The 18,759-nt window shown below is 43.9% G+C and overlaps 1 protein-coding gene across 3 annotated transcripts; it reads right to left on the reverse strand.

Moving 5' to 3' along the window:
- Nucleotides 1-4,421: 4,421 nt before the first annotated feature.
- On the reverse strand, nt 4,422-9,975 carry pcdh18a (protocadherin 18a). 3 transcript variants are annotated; one of them, XM_060915902.1, is made up of 4 exons: nt 7,036-9,975; nt 6,580-6,635; nt 5,669-5,829; nt 4,422-4,984 (listed from the first exon to the last, which is right to left on the reverse strand). In XM_060915902.1, the coding sequence occupies exons 1-4, from the start codon at nt 9,493-9,495 to the stop codon at nt 4,509-4,511; spliced, it is 3,153 nt and encodes a 1,050-aa protein (XP_060771885.1). In that variant the 5' UTR covers nt 9,496-9,975; the 3' UTR covers nt 4,422-4,508. The 3 variants fall into 3 exon arrangements, with proteins under 3 accessions (XP_060771885.1, XP_060771884.1, XP_060771886.1); XM_060915901.1 differs by having other exon boundaries at nt 6,580-6,668; XM_060915903.1 differs by lacking the exon at nt 4,422-4,984 and having other exon boundaries at nt 5,712-5,829; nt 6,580-6,664.
- Nucleotides 9,976-18,759: the final 8,784 nt, after the last annotated feature.

Consider the following 18,759-nt stretch of genomic DNA (forward strand, 5'->3'; position numbering starts at 1 on the left):
GTGGTTAGCACTGTCGCCTCACAGCAAAAAGGTTCTGGGTTCGAGCCCAGCCACCAGTGGGGGCCTTTCTGTGTGGAGTTTGTATGTTCTCCCCGTGTCTGCGTGGGTTTTCTCTGGGTGCTCCGGTTTCCCCCACAGTTCAAAGACATGCAGTTAGGTTAACATGTGGTGGCCTTGGGCTGAAGTGCCCTTGAGCAAGGTATCTAACCCCTGACTGCTTCCTGGGTGCTGTAGTATGGCTGCCCACTACTCTGGGTGTGTGTGTGTGCGCATGTTCACTGCTTCAGATGGGTTAAACACAGAGGATGAATTTCACTGTGCTTGAAGTGTGCATGTGACAAATAAAGGTTCCTTCTTTCTTCTTCTTATACAGTCTATGGACGTGACATGACCCTAGTGATTACTGATAGGCTGTCTGAGTGTCACCTGTGAAAAAAACAATCACGTTTTAGAAAAGAAAAGAAAAAACATGCACTTTCAAAGCTGCTTCATAGTAACAAGTAACAAGGACCTTGATAGAAATGTAGTGGAGTAAAATGTATGATATTTGTCTTTCAAATGTAGTGAAGTTAAAGTCATAAGTTTCCAAAAAATAATACTCAAGTAAAGTACAGATACTCAAAAAGTATACTTAAGTACAGTACTCAAGTAAATGTACTCCATTACTATCCACCTCTGGGTATGAGTGAGAGCGAGCTGTCAGTTTTTCCTTTTAAAATGAGTCCGGGTTTATGCCACGATTCCAGAAGCCACATTCTGTCTCATTTCTGTTTTGTTTTTTTTGTTTTTGTTTTTCTGTACAATAATTCAATGTAATTCCTTAATAGAGTAAGAGATTGATGTAAAATCTCCCTACAGAATAAAGATTTGGGAAAATTATGATTTTTTTTAAGTTATAAATTCTGCATTTACAAAAGGCGTTCATCCTAGCCCATTGTTTTGTATCAGTTCACAGCAGTTTGGGGAGAGCAGGGAGACTTGGGACAGTCTGTATTCTCATAAATTAATTTCAACCAATCAGGTTTTAGATTACATCAGAAGTTAGGTGTTGCCCCTTAGAGTAACCTAAAGTTAATTAACTAAGTAATTAATTAATTAACCTGGAGTTAATATCTTGTAGTATAAGTAATTCAGATGATCAGACAAGTGTGTCGATTTTTGGTAAATTCTTGATTTTTAAGAATTTGAGACATAAATAAATACTACTGATCCATGAAATCTGGTCACTGTAATAGACTAAGCAAGCCCAGTTTAACCTTGACACCAAACTTTAACCTTGTGTCTTTATAAATAAATTTTTTATCAAGCTATGCAAAGTTCACATTTTGGTTATTTTTGTGAACTTTTTCCCATTTGGCCAAACTGACTCAGACAGATTTTTGAGTCAAAATATTTTCAAAAATCTTAATCCTAAGTGGCTGGAAAAAAGGCTTCATCTGCTTACCAATGTGCACCAATATAATCAATTTAAAATCTGCAGAATTACTGGGTGAAGAAATTAAAGACCTCTGAAAATCCCACCAGTACCAATGTCACCTGTTTCTGAAAGAGACAAAAGAGTGCTTCATGCCCTTTTATTTCATTATTCACTTTTAAGCCTTTGCATTTGTTTATAATTCAAGACAGAGGCACAGAATTTCTAGGAGTTCAAGCTGGCAGGAGGTAATGTTGGTAAAAAGCAATTAAAGGCCTGTGTGACCTTTACTTTTGCAGCTATAGAGTGATAAAATGTGCATTTTCAGCTCTGGCGACTGCTGAACCCCATATCTCAAAAACCGTTAAAGATAATCATTTGAACTTTTTCCATGTGTTTATTTGCTGTATATGCTTTCTTGACAAAGTCAAAAATATTACTTCTAATACCATTTTAAATTTTTGACAGCCCGTACCTGCTCCTATAGTGCACTACTGTTAGGGTTAGTGTGTAGTGTAAAGTGTATAAGCCGAATAGTAAAATCTTAGTGTTAATATGAGACTAACTACATCATAGATACCATCACAACTCATCACATGACTGGATTTATACCCTAATTTGCATATCCAGTTACCATAACCCCACCCACTGGTATTTCCATTCATGCATCCTGAAGAGTGTTTCTGAATCTGCGACAATGAGACGTGATGTCAGTTCAGTGTGGTGAATGTCTGAGATTCTGGAGAAGAACATACAGCTTTAAAGTGGGTCAAGGTGAGTTACAGTGTGTGTGTGTGTGTGTGTGTGTGAGAGAGACTTAGATATTTAAGACCCAGTTTACGGTTAAAGATAGATGATGTTAAAACTTCAGCTCTGTCTCAGCACTGTCTATTTTTTTTTTTTTCATTTTCAATTTCAGTTTTTAGTCATTTTCTGTCTCTGAGCTTTGTGGTCACACACACACACACACACACACACACACACACACACACACACACACACAGCTGATTTGGGAAATGTTTATAAATCATTATCACACTTGTAATGAAGTTTTCTGTGTCATATCTCAGCTGTGACTGACTCTCATGTTTTGTTGATTTATTTGGTGACTCTGTGACGATGGAGAGTAAAACAGTAATGGCGCTAAGGGAGGGAGGGTAATATTCAGAGAGAAAAAAAAACAGAATTTCTGAGATTAAAGTTGTAAATTTAGAAAAAAAAGTCACAAATGTATGAGAACAAAACTCAGAAAAAGGTTTTTTTTGTTTTTGTTTTTTTGTCATGACTGCACTTCCTGTGACTCTGGGCTCAGTTGTGATGTCTGTGGTGTGATGACACTGAATCAGCTGGGAACATTATTATTTCTGAGTTTTGTTTCCCTTGGATTTCACTTTTTTTCTTGGAAAAGTGTGCTTTGTGTAACTTTATAACTTTACAATCTCAGAGAATATCCAAGTTTTTTTCTCGTATATATTTATGACTTTAATCTCAGAAATTGAGGGGGTTTTTTTCTCAGACTATTGCCCCTCCCCCATCTCTGTAATGCTTTATCCTACAGTGGCCTGAATATGCCCTCATACTTTCTTATAATTTAAAGTGTGATTTGTGTTTATTTTGGTTTTTGGGATTTCAAATAGTTTCTGTAGTTTATGAAAAATATGTTTGATGTCAATTTTTTTCTTTGCCAAATTTCTAAATATTTAAAAATATGTTAATTTTTTTCCAGAGATTTTTTCATTTGTGTTGAACAAAATCATGTGACACTTTGTTGAGCTTATCCTTTTGTCAGCAATAAACTAAAATAAAATGAATGTTTTGCTTTTATTTTTTGGAAAATATTTGAGTATCTGCTTGTTTCCTTTTTTATTTTATGTTTTTATCACAAGAAACTCTGAAATAGAAAAAAAAATGCTGTTAGGTTGTGTTTTTGTTCTTTAATGAGATTAAAATTGAGGTTTTTTTATCATAAGCACAATTTATCAGGAAATATTATTTTAGAAATGTTACTAAATATTATTGTAAGTATTAAAAATAAATCAGTAAAATCAAAGCATGAAAATTATTCTAGGCAAATTAAAACACACACACACACACACACACACACACACAAATACACAGGTGTAAAAAGCTACTCAGGATTTTTTTTTATTATTAATTTGAACATAAACAAAAATTGCATTTATTTTTCATTTTACATGCAATGCATTAAAGTATAAAAATAGACTTTTCTGTACAAACACACACACACACACACACACACACACACTTATAAATATAGAGTTAAAAAAACAACAGTGTCGGATTATAAAGGCGGTTTACAGTCACATTGTGTTCACAGAGTAATAAAAAATTAATCAAAATAAAAAGAGACTAAAAATAAAAAAGACGAATTAAGTTGCACTTTGTTCCAAATCACATTAATCACTAAAACACAGTCACATGATCGAGGAGTGGGAAAGGCTTCAGCGTTCAGTCTCTGTCTGTCTGTCTGTCTGTCTCTCTCTGATTATGTCACTCTGACAGTTGGCTGTGCTCCACTCCTTTTCCATTGCGCCCTTGACCACTTCCCCTAAGTGCACATCATCAGCAGAACACACATTCTGCACATGTCACACTTGAGGACACACCCAGTGCAGTGCAGTGCAGCGCAGCGCAGTGCAGTGCAGCGATCGGTCGATGCCACGAACATTTAAAAGCTGCACAAGTCCATTAGCAAGTGTGCTAATTAGCGAACATGCTCTGACTAGCATGGAGTTTAGTCACGTTCACATTTTCGAAGTCATTTATTGCTTCTGTTAAACAGCTTGGTGCAGCAGTGCATTCTGGGTAAATAAATATGTGTGACCCTGAAGTGTTCTGCGATGTGGACGCGACCCCTTATCTAGTGCACTTCACTCAAGGTAACAGCTACACAGCCCTTAAGATAATGAGTGTCAAATGGGATCTAGGGGAAATGAACAAGGGGAAGTGAACCAGGGGCAGTGTTACTAAACAGGATTGGAGTTCAGGCAGAGTGAGAGAGAGAGAGAGAGAGAGAGAGAGAGAGAAAGAGAGATCTTCTCAGTCCGGTCCTGCGTTTGGTTTGATGTTAGCGTTAGCTCTGATGGACGTCCAGCAGCAGTTTGTTGATTTCAGCGGCGAATTCATCCTCGGTTCGTTTTCGGAATCCCATCGTGCTCTCCGTCTCATCCTCCTCATAGTTTTCCGGGATTTCCTCCATCGCCGGGAGCCATTTTGAATTTGATGTGTGATTAGCCGAATTCTGGAAGTGCGAGTTTCCTGGAAGAAAGCACTTCCTGTTTTCATTGGTGACGCAGCAGGGGCCAGAGCCTTCACTGAGGTCACCATGCTCGGTGTGAGAGGGAGGGACGAGTCGATGGAAGACAGAGTTGATGTCGGAGAGCAGAGACTTTTCCCCTCCATCCTCCTCCTCCTCTTCCTCATCAACATCTTTCCCGAAGGTGGAGAAACTGCGGCGCTCATCTTCAGTGGAGAAAGACGAGAACGACGGCATCCAGCACTGATCAGAGTGACCGAGAACACGACACTCCTCCGTACACAGCTTCATCGCTAACACAGAGAGCGAGAGAGAGAGAGAGAGAGAGAGAGAGGTGTTGAGATCACACTGTAATTACAAGATTCATTTTGACTTGGGAATTATCCTCAGTGGTTTCTGCTCTTTGGGATAGATAGATAGATAGATAGATAGATAGATAGATAGATAGATAGATAGATAGATAGATAGATAGATAGATAAGAGGATGAGAAAGACATACAGAAGTAGAGATATGGAGAAGTAATGAAAGAGAGAAAGATCATCAGACAGATAAACAGAGAGATAGACAGATAGGGAATGGCTGGGTGAAGGAGGGATACAAACGGAGGGAACTTAGGAAAGGAGAGAGAGGGATGATGATGTAATGAGAGAGAGAAAGAGAGAGAGAGAAGCAGGAAGGTGATAGAAAGATGTATGGTGAAAAGAGAACAATAAATGAGAGAAAAGGGAAGAAAGGTGTGTGTGTGTGTGTGTGTGTGTGTGTGTGTGTGTGTGTGTGTGTGTGTGTAAAAAAGTGTGTGAGAGACTGCATTTTGTTCAAGCAATTACAGTCAATTTTCTGCAGTTAAGACTTCAAAGCATGGCACACGTGCACACACACACACACACACACACACACACACACACACAGAGTATTTTTACTACACTCTAGAATGGACTATGACCACAGACAGATGTAGGGGTGTGTGTGTGTATACCTGAGTGGACTCTGCTGTGTGTGTCGATGTGGAAGAGCTCGCTGAATCCATCGCCTAGCAACCGGTCGATTGGCGAATCACGGCCGAGCTCACCGTCGCTGTCGCTGTCGCCCCGCCCACTGTCCTTCAGACTGAACTTATCCAAGTCTGGAAGTGTGTATCTGCACACACACACACACACACACACACCAAAAAATATACTTTTACTCCAGTACAAAATATAATGTACACTGTGCACTGGTCTAGCATATCAGCTCCGCCCCTTTCACACACACTCATTCTCTCTTACACACACAGGAACAGCATCTGTTCCAGAAACACACTTTTACACACACACACACACACACACAGAGCAGCTATTAACACACTGCTGTCCTTATTTCCACACGGCAACATACATGACTCTCATTTAAATATGCAAATGAACCTCATTTAAATATAGATTCAGTGCCTATAGTGTGGCTCTGAAAATAAACATAAGCAGCAAAACCACAAGGCTTTTAAAATGCAAATGAAGCTTGAATTACAAATTGCACTGTGTGTGTGTGTGTGTGTGTGTGTGTGTGTGTGTGTGTGTGTGTGTGTGTGTGTGTGTGAGAGAGACAGAGGGAGAGAGAGAATGGCATGATCCAAAAAACATCCAACACACAGATGAGTACCCTAAAAAAGGAGCGGAGGAAAAAAAAGAAAAGCAGGTGCTGACATCACACAAGAAGGCGTCCAATCAGACGCTGCAAGCGTGGGTGACCACGGCAACAGGGAAGTTCTGTCCTACTCTACACTGGAGCATGCTCACTGGCCAATGGGATCGGCCCGGCCCGGCGTGTTTGGATCGCCATATCGACCCGTGTGTATGTATGTGTGCGTGTGTGTGTGTGTGTGTGTGTGTGTGTGTTCATCTGTGTGTTTACCTGTAGCTGCGAGAGTGTTTGTTTCCTCTGAAGCTGGGCCGAGGCTGATACTGACCCTGATGGAGTAGGGAGAGCAGCTGTGAAACTTGCTACAGCAAAAACAAACATAAAAGACACATAGAAAATAAAAATAAATCGAAATAAACAAACTAATAAACAACAATGGAACATAAACATGCCAACACATACATGTACACATACACACACATACACACACATACACACACACACATGCATGAAAGAATGTGTGTTAGACACAGTGGCGATGAGGCTGAGAATCATGGGATTATTGTTATGTTTGTAATAAAAAAAATAATCACAAAGTATGCAAATTAGGTGAATAAATATGTAAATGAGGTAAACAAAAAGTATAGGATGGTAAGACAAGTGTGTGTTTGTTTTTTAGTGTGTGTGTGTGTGTGTGTGTGTTTGGGATTGTGTCAGTGTGTTTCTCACCTCCACAGTAGGCGGGGCATGAGTCAGCTCCAGGACGAAGCTTTCCGGCATCTGATTGGATGTCACAGTGACGATGCTGTTCAGTGATTGGTGGCTGTGATGGATCGGCACCGTGGTGGTCGGCGAGTGATGATGAACAGGAAGTGCTCCATTCACAGTTGGTACGAGTGTGATCTCACCTTTGTGAATCTGGCGTGATGGTTTTCTCGGCCGCTGCTGATAGGTCGATTCTGCGACGCGGCAGTTGTACGAGCGTGTATCATTCTTGTCTCGTGAGCAGCGCAATGCTAGTGCCGCCATGATGATAATCAGCAGACCACAGATGGCACCTAACGAGATGATGATGATGGTGGAAGTGTCAAGAACATTCTCTTTAGCCACACCCCCTGTGGCAAGTGGATCAGCTAGGTTCTCCGGGTTCTCGAGCAGCACCAGGCGGAGCAGAGCCCTGGTTTCCAGAGGTTCACTGCCATGATCCTGGACCAGGATAATGAGTTCAACATGATCTGTTGGCACGTCACGCAAGCTCACGTTAGCACGGATTTCACATGTGCGGCTATCCATGTAGAAGTAACCAGCCTCGTTTCCGGCAGCGATGGTGCACGAGAGGTCACCATTAACACCTGAGTCACGATCTGTAGCCGTGATTGTGGTTATGAGATCACCATAGTCCGAATACTTGGAAACTGGGAACTCAGTGGTGTGATTTCGAAGCGGAGGCGCTACAATCACTGGGCGATTGTCATTCACATCCAGGACATTCAAGACAACAGTCACGTTGCTGCTTAGCGACGGCTTGCCATAGTCACTTGCTTGAACCATGAAGCTAATATGGCTAAGTTCCTCATAGTCGAAGGTGCGCAAGGCATAAATGGCACCGCTTGATGGATCCACAGTGACATAAGTAGAAATGGGGCTTCCATGTACCATGCTCTCCAAGACAGAATAGCTCACCTGACCATTACTGGCTAAGTCCGGGTCGGTGGCATGTACTGTGGCGAGGTAAGCGCCAGGGGAATTGTTCTCATCCTTAAAGATGTCGTAGCGATTCTTGTCAAAGTGGGGCGCGTTATCGTTCTCATCTTGTACGCGCACCGTGAAGTGTCTCACAGTGGACAGGCTCGGTGTTCCGCGGTCCTCAGCGATTATTGTGAGGCCATATTCCGAGCGAGTCTCTCGGTCCAGCGTGGCATTTGTAAGGATTACGTAGTTCTTCTCATGCGATTTCTGAAGCCGGAAGTGACCTTCGTGAGCAAGCCGGCACACGACCTCACCATTCACACCTGAGTCTGCGTCGTCCACACGTACAAGGGCTACAAATGTGTCCACCGGTGTTAATTCTGAGACAGAAGCTGATTCCTCATCGTTTCCCATCAGGCTCACGCTGACGTCAGGCTTGTTGTCATTTACGTCCTTTACCTTGATTGTGATCTTGCAGTGTGCTGGCATTGAGTTTGGCCCTGAGTCTTGTGCCTGGACGTCTACATCGTACAAATCATCTGTCTCAAAGTCCACCTTCCTGAGCAGAGTCAGGCGACCGGTGTCTGGGTCGATCCGAAATGTTTCTGCTACTTTTGGAGAGACGTGACTGCTAAAAGAGTAGACGATCTTGGCGTTTGTGCCTTCATCTGCGTCTGTGGCGTTCAGATCCACCAGCAAGACACCGGGTGCCGTGTCCTCTCGGAGCTCGATGGTATATGATGGCTCTGTGAAAACAGGATTGTTGTCGTTTGAATCGGCGACTGTGATCTTTAGAAGTGTGGTTCCAGTTCTGGGAGGTGACCCGCTATCTGACGCTGTAAGTCGTAGCTCATAGCTTGAGCGTGTCTCACGATCGAGTTCCTTTAGCACCACTAGCTCAGCGTACTTGGCACCATTGGTTCCAGTCAGGACGTCGATCCCAAAGGTGTCAGATGGGCTCAGAGTGTATGTGCTCAGAGCATTCTCACCGACATCCGGGTCCGCAGCGCTATCCAGAGGGACTCGTGTCCCTACAGCGGCTGTTTCCGAGATCTCCAGAGGGATGACAGCACGTGGGAAGCGCGGCGCATGGTCATTCACATCCAGTATCTCCACCTGCACGTGGAAGAGCTGCAGGTGCTCAGTGGGCAGGGTCAGCACATCAAACTCCACTGAGCAGTTCGGGTTCCGGTCGCATAACTTCTCCCGATCCAGTCGGCCTCTGACACTGATCTCACCATCACGCTCACGTACCGATAAGGCGCTCGCCCCGCCACGCTGCACAGCCCGGAAACGTAACGGCACCGAGCTGGGCAGGTGAGCCAGCACATCCTGGGCATCCTCCATCAGTGATCCGATCACGGTGCCTGTCTCCTGCTCCTCATGCACGCGGTACCTCAGTGTCCTTCCCACCACATGACCAAACCCAGACACCAAGAGAGTGAAGAGCACAAAGCACGCGCTACGCATTGTTTCTCTTCTCATAGTAAAATCCCACATGCACGTGCGATCACTTTTAATCCGAACCTTTTCTTTCTTTGTTTCTTTCTTCACAGCGTGTGCGTGCGTGCGTGCGTGCGTGCGTGCGATCTTCTATCGCTCCCAAAACATCACACACACTTTCACGCTGAAACACACCCCGGAACAGTCCAAACCGGCAGACGGGGAGGGGCGCAGCGCGTGCACAGAAATAAATTCAGTGAAATAAAGAGAGAGAGAGAAAGAAAGAAAGAAAGAACGAACGAAAAGCGACGTCTACATCAGCACCGTCTGCTGTCTCGCTGAAGAGAAATCTGTTGCGCGCGCACGGCGTCCAGACGAGTAAAGGCGCGCGCGCTCCAGACGGACTAAATCACTACACCAAACTAAATAAATAAATAAATAAAGCAGAAACGTGCGATGGCTGTGAACAATTAAGGCTGCGGTCAGAATAAAAGCCGAAACAGCGCGTACCTCTGTGTCTGTCTGTCTGTCTGTCTAGTGCGGCTGAAAATTCTCCCCAAACTGAAGCGCTGCCCCTTGTGTGTCTGCTAAAGAAATAGAACGAGAGATAAGGGGGGCAAACTCCGCCCTGTGGGGGTCTCTCTCTCTCTCTTTCTCTCTCTCTCGATCTTTTCATTATTGTCCTCATTAATTATTCATCCAAATTGAAATGTCCTTTGACGCGCGGTCATTAAAAAAAAAAAAATTCGTGCATGCGCACGGTCATGTCGCCACTCTTTTCTACAGAAATGTTAAACACCCTCAGTGTGGTGTTAATTCCGCACTTCATCTGTTAATTCTACACATCATCTGTTAATTCTACAGTGTGTCTGTGATGATGCGCTGCTGCAGGGCTCAGTGTTCCTGTGTGGTGTTCGGTCACCATAAAGGTGTTAACGCAGTGCCAGTGTGACTACAACACCGGGAGAGAATGTGTGTGTGTGTGTGTGTGTGTGTGTGTGTTAGTTAACTGAACAATACAGTTGTCCATGCAGCAGTGTTGATGCACGGCCACCAGCGTTAATTCAGTATTCTAACCTGTAATTAGAGAATGTAAGGAATAATGCAGCACTACAGTAACTGCACACTGCTATGAGTTCTGTGGACAGGGTCAGGTTCTGAACTTCCTGAAGAAGTGAACTGCAGTGTTAAAGTATGAACACACACACACACACCTCATCATAAATATAGCGCTATATGCATGGCTCTGGCTCGGCGGCTCTTTGTGTCTTCACGCGCGCGTCACGTGTCAGAGCTGGTGCGCGTTTAATCTGCGTGTCGAATTGAGGTTTTAAACCTCGGGAGCTCGCGCGCAGACACACATCAGCTCGCGTGAATGTCGCTGTTTTACACACGGCTAACAGAGCGCGTTATCACGCATGCGTAATTCGGTTGTGTCACGCGGGTCAAACCCGCTCTCGCTCTCTCATACACGCTTCATACAGAAACACACTGGGAGAACACTGGCGGGGAGAACAGTGGGACTGATGAGCGCGTGAAATGGCCTACTTCCTGCTCAGAACCGGATATGCGCTCTTCTGTGTGTTAGTGAAACCGTGTCAGGCGCATAAATGTCACAGTCTCAGTATTTATAACTGTTTATTCATCTCAAGCACAGCGCTCGCTCCAGCTTCATTCATAAAAATATATCAGAACTCCATCACTCTCAGTGTACTACTGACCCGAGAGAGAGAGAGAGAGAGAGAGAGAGAGAGAGAGACTGACAAATCAAACTGACAAATAGATGAGAGAAAGACATACAAGACATATGGAGAGATCATGAAAGACAGAGAAAGACAGTCAGACAGACAAACAGAAAGATAGACAGACATGTCTCACTTTCACACCATGCCCCGTCTCACTCTCCCACCCCACCCTGTCTGTCTTTCACCCTGCCCTGTCTCACTTTCTCACCCCACCCCATCTCACTCTCTCACTCCGCCATGTCTCCCTCTCCCACCCCACCCTGTCTCACTCTCTCACCCTGCTCTCTCACTCTCTCAACCCACCCTGTCTCACTTTCTCACTCTGCCCTGTCTCACTCTTTCACTCCGCCCTTTATCCACTTCCCCTTTGTCTGATGAGCAGTATGTTTATGGGTCGTGTCTCAGTCCAGACAGTGAGTGTGTGTGCGTGTAAACAGGTTGATCTGGACGGCGCTCTTCTGTGCACTCAGGGCGCTAACGCAATTACAGCACCCGTTAATCGCATTTCCTCAACAAAGGAGTGTGAGGACGCAGGAATTCCTCCAGCTCAGAGCTGCGGCCGGGTAAAGACATAAACACACACACACGCACTAATGCACTTAGACACGCTCTCTCTCTCTCTCTCTCTCTCTCTCTCACACACACACACACCCCTTCATTATGTGCACGATATAGGGCATGTACACACACACACACAAAGGAAAATGTAGCAGGTGCACACTGCACTTTACATAGCAGTTAAGCATACACACATTTACACATGCTATCAAAGACGAGCACAATCCAACATGTTCTCACACACACATTAGCACTGTAACACACAGACACACTAAAATTCTCTCACACACACTAAAAGAAGGTAACACACCGTAACAGACATTAAAACATCTCATCTCATTATCTCTAGCCGCTTTATCCTTCTACAGGGTCGCAGGCAAGCTGGAGCCTATCCCAGCTGACTACGGGCGAAAGGCGGGGTACACCCTGGACAAGTCGCCAGGTCATCACAGGGCTGACACATAGACACAGACAACCATTCACACTCACATTCACACCTACAGTCAATTTAGAGTCACCAGTTAACCTAACCTGCATGTCTTTGGACTGTGAGGGAAACCGGAGCACCCGGAGGAAACCCACGCGGACACGGGGAGAACATGCAAACTCCGCACAGAAAGGCCCTCGCCGGCCCCGGGGCTCGAACCCAGGACCTTCTTGCTGTGAGGCGACAGCGCTAACCACTACACCACCGTGCCGCCCTACATTAAAACATATTAATGCAAATTAACACACTTTAACAGTAACACTAATTCTACGTGTGTGAAGTTGTTTACTGTTAGTGCATTAATGTGTCAGTGTGGTTTTGTTTGTGCATGTGTGGTTTTGTGTGTGTGTTAGTGCATCAGTGTGGTTGTGTTTGTGCATGTTAGGCCCACTTTACACAGGGACAGTCTGAAACAAAAACGCAAAAGTCCGTTTTCGTTATCACTTTTTTCCGCGTCTACACGAGCGTTTTCAAGGAGGAAATCCGCGTCTATACGGTGACGCATAAATGTGTGGAATTCAATTGGATGTGCATGCCAGGCGGCTAGGTGGTGCTGTGAAAGACCTCCGCTATGTCTGCACACATGCGCAACGTCTTCCGTCTTGTCTGATCTGCACATCTGCGCCGCGAAAACTTTGACTACTCTGGCTATGGTAAGTAAAAAAGTAAGAGCATACTATACCCGCCTCTGTTCATTAACGGTATATGTGCAGATTCGGTATAGATGTTCGAAGGACTCCTGGACGTTTATTAAAGCTGCCAGAGCAGCTTGAAGGTCCGTTGGATCGATGTAATCAGACATGCACTTACTTTTTTACTTACTTTCTTACTTCCCGGGCTGGCATGTATAGTATATGACATATGTATGACGTAAATGCGTACCCGACGTGAGCAGATCCGAGCAGAGTTTCGCGTATTGGGTAGTTTAGACGGATATGCAACGGGGGCTGTTTTTAACTTATCCACTCTGGAAGGCATTTTCAATTTTTTCCGTTTTTCAGCCTCGGAAACGCCGTCCCCGTATAGACGAAAGGCACTTCCGATAAAATATTTAGTCGTTTTTACCCGACAGCGTCCTCGTGTGAACGAGCCCTTAGTCTGTTAGTGTGGTTGTGTTTGTGCTTGTTAGTGTGTCAGTGTGTTATGCTTGTGTCATACATTGGCGTTTCAGCCTCGGGTATATACAGTATATCAGGATAAGTGGCAGTAAGAAAGGAACATCACAGCATCACCAGCTTACTTAGCTAATACTCTAGGATGCATAACATGATCTCATTTGTACGCCAGGGTGCAGCATATTTTTACATCCGTACTTAAAAATCCGTAGCACATACATAGCAGCTTTGATACGTCACACATATGTCACGTGTATACTGTAAAAACGAAAGCTACGCAGCAGTGATGCAGCACAAACATTGCTCAAACACCTATTACACCGTGCGAACAATTTAGTTGACATGTCTGATGAAGGTGGCTCCGGGGCTGGCTGGGTGGATGCGGCTGATGTCTTCCCTCTTCCCTTGCCCTTCTTGGGTCCTGACTTCTTCGCTGGCATGATGCTTTCTTGATTGTGACGAATGCCAATGAACCCCCTTTTATACCCACCTGTGAATGCCACAGATATGCTTCAGGTACGCAGCAGCAACGTCACATGTAAGAACGAAATGCCACACCAACGAAACGGTTGCACTGCAGCAACGCATCATACACCATGGATACACCTCAGTACGCCATAACTTTACATTCCTTGAACCCCATACAAACCCCAGATACGCCACAGGAACGCCACACATACGCCGTGTATGTCACAGGAGTTAAATTTTGGACAAAATATGCCTCATTTCTTGGCGTTTGACTCACATGCCACTTATTTGGCAAGATATGAGACAGTGTGCCACAAGCATTAGTGTGTCAGTGTGCTAGTGTGATTTTGTGTGTGTGTTAGTGCATCAGTGTTAGTGTGGTTGTGTGTGTTAGTGTGTCAATCTGCTAATGAGGTTGTGTGTGTGTGTTAGTTAGTGTGTCAGTATCAGTTACCTGGCTGATGCTTCAGAACCACATTCTATCAAGTTGTTTGTTAAAGTGATTCATTGTGTGTTTTTGAGTTGTAGGTTGTTCAAGAACACAACACAGTGTGTTACTCAGTGTTACAGCACTCACACACACACACACACACACACAATCTTTTTTTTTTTACTGTTTTGTCACTTTTTCACTTGGCTTAGTTTTTCTTCTCTCTCTCTCCATCTCAATCGCTTGCTCTCTTTCAGACACAATGATCTCTTTAGTGATGGTGGAATGTGCAGCAGCATCTGTCACCTCGTCCACACTCATTTAATTATCAGCTCTCTTTCTTTCCCTTTCTTTTCTTTTCCTCCTCTTTCACTGGAGGACTCACACAATGAGCATTGTTATTCATGTAGGGCCAAAGAGCAAACTCTGTCTTTCTCTCTCCTGTCTCACTCTCACTCAGTCTCTGTCCCCTGCTCTTTATTGCCTCCTGCCTCACAAAAGTGTCTCCTGCTCTTGCCCCGGAGGTGGTGTGTGTAAGCAGAGTGTATAAAAGCACCATACCGAGTTGTGTATAGGTGAGGAGGGGGACATGTTTGTGGCTCAGTCAGGGCTCGTTTTGACGTCTGTGTGACGACTTGTGCTCTTTCTAATGCAGCGTGACTCTGGACACACTGCAGGATGTGCATCCTGTATGACACTGAAGAGAATGTGTAGGTGATGTGTCCGAATATTAATGAATTAAAAGTGGAAGGATTCAGCCAATAAAATGTCCTTGAGTGAAAGTAAATAAAGTTTCTACTTTTATTAGGAGATCTAACATCTCAGGTATTATAAAGTAAATGTTTTTAACTGATGAATCTGAGTTAATACCATGTTTTTATTTCTTAAGGCAGTTAAAGTAGGTTATTGATTCTTATTTAAAACTGTAAGAAGATTTTTATGCCATTTTGCCTGGAAACATCACCAGCTAATGTTCACTAATTAATGAAACTCACTCCGTTTGTATTTTTTATGAGATTAAAGTCTGAGGGAAGAATAGGAGATGCTTTATTTTATACCGGTCTGTGTTCACTCCAGAGTCATTTGACTGAGGTAGAGCTAGGAGCACTCATCCTCAATTTATACCCAGATTATCCATCTTTACACACACACACACACACACACACACACACACACACACACACACACACACACACACACACATCTGTAGCACTAACTGCACTGTGTAGCATGAGAAAGTTTGAGTGCACAATGATACTTCTTTTCTACACAGATGAAGCCGAATGGACCCTAATCTGAAATGATCAGACCCTAAACTGAGCCCATGTTAGTGATGTAGAGTGCACAGTCACTGGCTGGATGAGAGGAGAATTTTGAAGGTGTAAATAAAACTGTAAAGAGAAGAAGTCATTTTTTGTTCTTGTACTGTAAATGTAACTGTTCACCAGAGTAATACTTAATGCACAAATATTATCCACCCCTACATACTGCACACTAACCAGTGCACTCCTTATGACATGGGCAATGTGGAGGAGGGCCTCAGACCTGAAGACCAGATAATCTGAAACATGCGTCTCTAGTGTTACAGCATGGTCATGCATGATAACTTCACACAGTGTTCTGATAAATTCCTAAAGGCTTAATGCAATTGCCTTAAATATAAAGGTACCATAAAAGCTTTTTTATAGTCGTGCTGTAGAAGAACCATGTTCAAGGTTTCCTGAAGGACCTTTTGTTGGTTCTACAGAGAGCTAAAAAAAAAAAAAGATTAATGTAAAAGGACTGAAAGAAGGGTTACTGAATCACAGGGAGTCAATAATTACCCTCTTTAAGAAATTACATCACAGGCCCCCTGATTATACTTCACAACTCCGGAAGACCTCAGACCCCAATCTGAGAACCCACATTCTATTCCATTTTCATCCATTCAATTGCTGTCCTTGTCACCAGTGACAATTGGTAACCCTGTTGGCTTTTTGCTTTTCAGGGTTAGTAGCAGGTATAAAGATCCACAATCAAGGGATGCTAACCCCAGACTGTGGGTAAGTAGGCTGCCCTCTTCCGTACTTACATCCCCCAATCGCAATGGCGCATAGTGGACTCTTGAGAGACGCATATCTGTTATGTCGTATGCCAGTAGGGCGGTCAAAATTAAGGTCAGTGGGCTGACCCAAGCTGGGACTGACCACATTCTATAGCATCACTCTAAAGAGCACTATTGTGGATAAGGAGCTAAACAAGCCAACAAACAGCTCCACTGGACATGTAGTTCCACTTTCTTCATGTACAGATGTCGATGCAGAACCCATCCTTAGATACAGCTGAGAATAATACATTGTTAAACAGATTCATTCTAAAAGCAGTCAGGGTTCTCCAGACATCTGCTGGGAAAAAGCTCAGAAATTCTGCAACTGAGTATTTTCCAAGGAGCGGAAACCAAGAACCTGGATTGAATATAAACAGGTGCAATTGGGTCATGGTGATAGAGAGAGAGAGTGTGTGTGTGTGTGTCCACCTCAGGTAAGTGTGAGACTTGTTGGAGTTATCGCAGTGCATATTTCACAGTTTCAAATCTCTCTATCTCTTACACACACACACACACACACAGAGTTATGATGGTATTTATGTTAAAGTGAGTGTTTTGATTCGAGTTCATGTGCTGGGTAACTCTGGGGGAAGTGTAACTAGAACTCATCTCATTATCTCTAGCTGCTTTATCCTGTTCTACAGGGTCGCAGGCAAGCTGGAGCCTATCCCAGCTGACTGCGGGCGAAAGGCCGGGTACACCCTGGACAAGTCGCCAGGTCATCACAGGGCTGACACATAGACACAGACAACCATTCATACTCACATTCACACCTACAGTCAATTTAGAGTCACCAGTTAACCTAACCTGCATGTCTTTGGACTGTGGGGGAAACCGGAGCACCCAGAGGAAACCCACGCGGACATGGGGAGAACATGCAAACTCCACACAGAAAGGCCCTCGCCAGCCACGGGGCTCGAACCCGGACCTTCTTGCTGTGAGGCGACAGCGCTAACCACTACACCACCGTGCCACCCATAACTAGAACTAATGAACATAAAATTATGGGAAAGTGGTAGTAGAATAGAGGCTTTGTACCATCACATGATCCCATAGCAATGGTAACTAGGGCATCATGACAGGGGGCATGCTTGTAGTGCTCCATTCAGCTGAGTTAGTTGTTCTTGATCGGTATGGGAAGGTTTTGCTGCGTTTTTGGATGTGAAAATAATTTTGAACTAAACAAAGACATCAGATTTTTAATTTACCAAAAGTAATTCATCAGGGGGGGGAAACTAGAGAGATTTCTAAATGTTGAAGAGAAAAATGGGGGGAAAAACATTCAGAGGGACTCAGTGTCGAACAGAGAGGTCAAAAACCCTATGGTGCCCACTTTACTTGCACAGAGGTTAGAATTAAAAAATAATTCTTTCACAACTACAGAAAGGTGCGCATTCTTATCCAGTGTAGTGAACATGAACAACAACGCAGTGACTCTCCAGAGCCGCTTTTACCAAGGTGCATTTACATTCGGGGATCCTTCGGAGCGCGTTGTGTGCAGGCATGGGACCCAGTTATTATGGGAAACACCTGATGCAGATTTGAGCTCAATCAGCACACACATATAAGGACACAGAGGCTTTGTGAAGTATTATCATTATCACTGTCACATTTGTTTCTAGCCATGTTTATGACTCTGCTTTCAGTTTTATTTGTGTTTTGTTTTTGTAAATATCATGTCTGCCAATAAACGCTCTTCCTGCACCCATCTACCACCACATACCTGACAGAATACTTCACAAAGCCTCTGTGAAAACAGCATGCTGATTATGCTCAAATCAGCATCATGTGTTTTCCATGACTGGGTCCCAAGTGTGTGCACAACGTGCTCAGAAGGCTGCTCAAATGTAAGTGCAATTCAGTGAAAGCAGCTCTGCAGGGGCTCTGCTCATGTTCACTTCACTGGATAAAAATGAGCACCTTGCTGTAGTTGTGAAATTATTATTATTTTTTTTTAATTCTTACATTTGTAGAAATGAAGTGAGCATACCATAGAGTTTTTGACCTCCAGGGAACCGAGTGTGGGCCTCCACTAAGGACTTAAGAGAGCCCAACACCTGCAAAAAGCTGCAAGCCTGATACATTGGCCCATACAAGGTGGTGCAAAAAATCATTGAGGTTTCATACAGGCTCAAACTTCATCCGCACAGCAAAATGACTCCCACATTCTGAGTCTCATGCCTAAAACCTGCTATCCAAGGTCCCTTATCCACAGATATACTCAACCAAGAGCCCCCCCTCCCCAGATATTGAACTCATCTATCAAGTTAACAAAATCCTCAATTCCCGCTGCAGACATGGATAGCTTGAATACTTGGTCAACTGGGAGGGCTATGGCCCAGAAGAACGTAATTGGGTCAGCTCCAAGGACATCTTAGACCCTCTCCTTACACAAGAATTTCATAGTGATACATTGGCCCATACAAGGTGGT

Source organism: Neoarius graeffei, chromosome 3, assembly GCF_027579695.1.
Source record: "Neoarius graeffei isolate fNeoGra1 chromosome 3, fNeoGra1.pri, whole genome shotgun sequence".
NCBI lineage: Eukaryota > Metazoa > Chordata > Actinopteri > Siluriformes > Ariidae > Neoarius > Neoarius graeffei.

Coding starts and splice junctions, on each gene's coding strand:
- pcdh18a (XM_060915901.1), bottom strand. CDS start 9,495: ATGTGGGATTTTACTATGAGAAGAGAAACAATGCGTAGCGCGTGCTTT. Junction 6,669..7,035: donor ATGCCCCGCCTACTGTGGAG/GTGAGAAACACA, acceptor TTTTTGCTGTAG/CAAGTTTCACAGCTGCTCTC. Junction 4,985..5,668: donor ACACAGCAGAGTCCACTCAG/GTATACACACAC, acceptor TCTCTGTGTTAG/CGATGAAGCTGTGTACGGAG.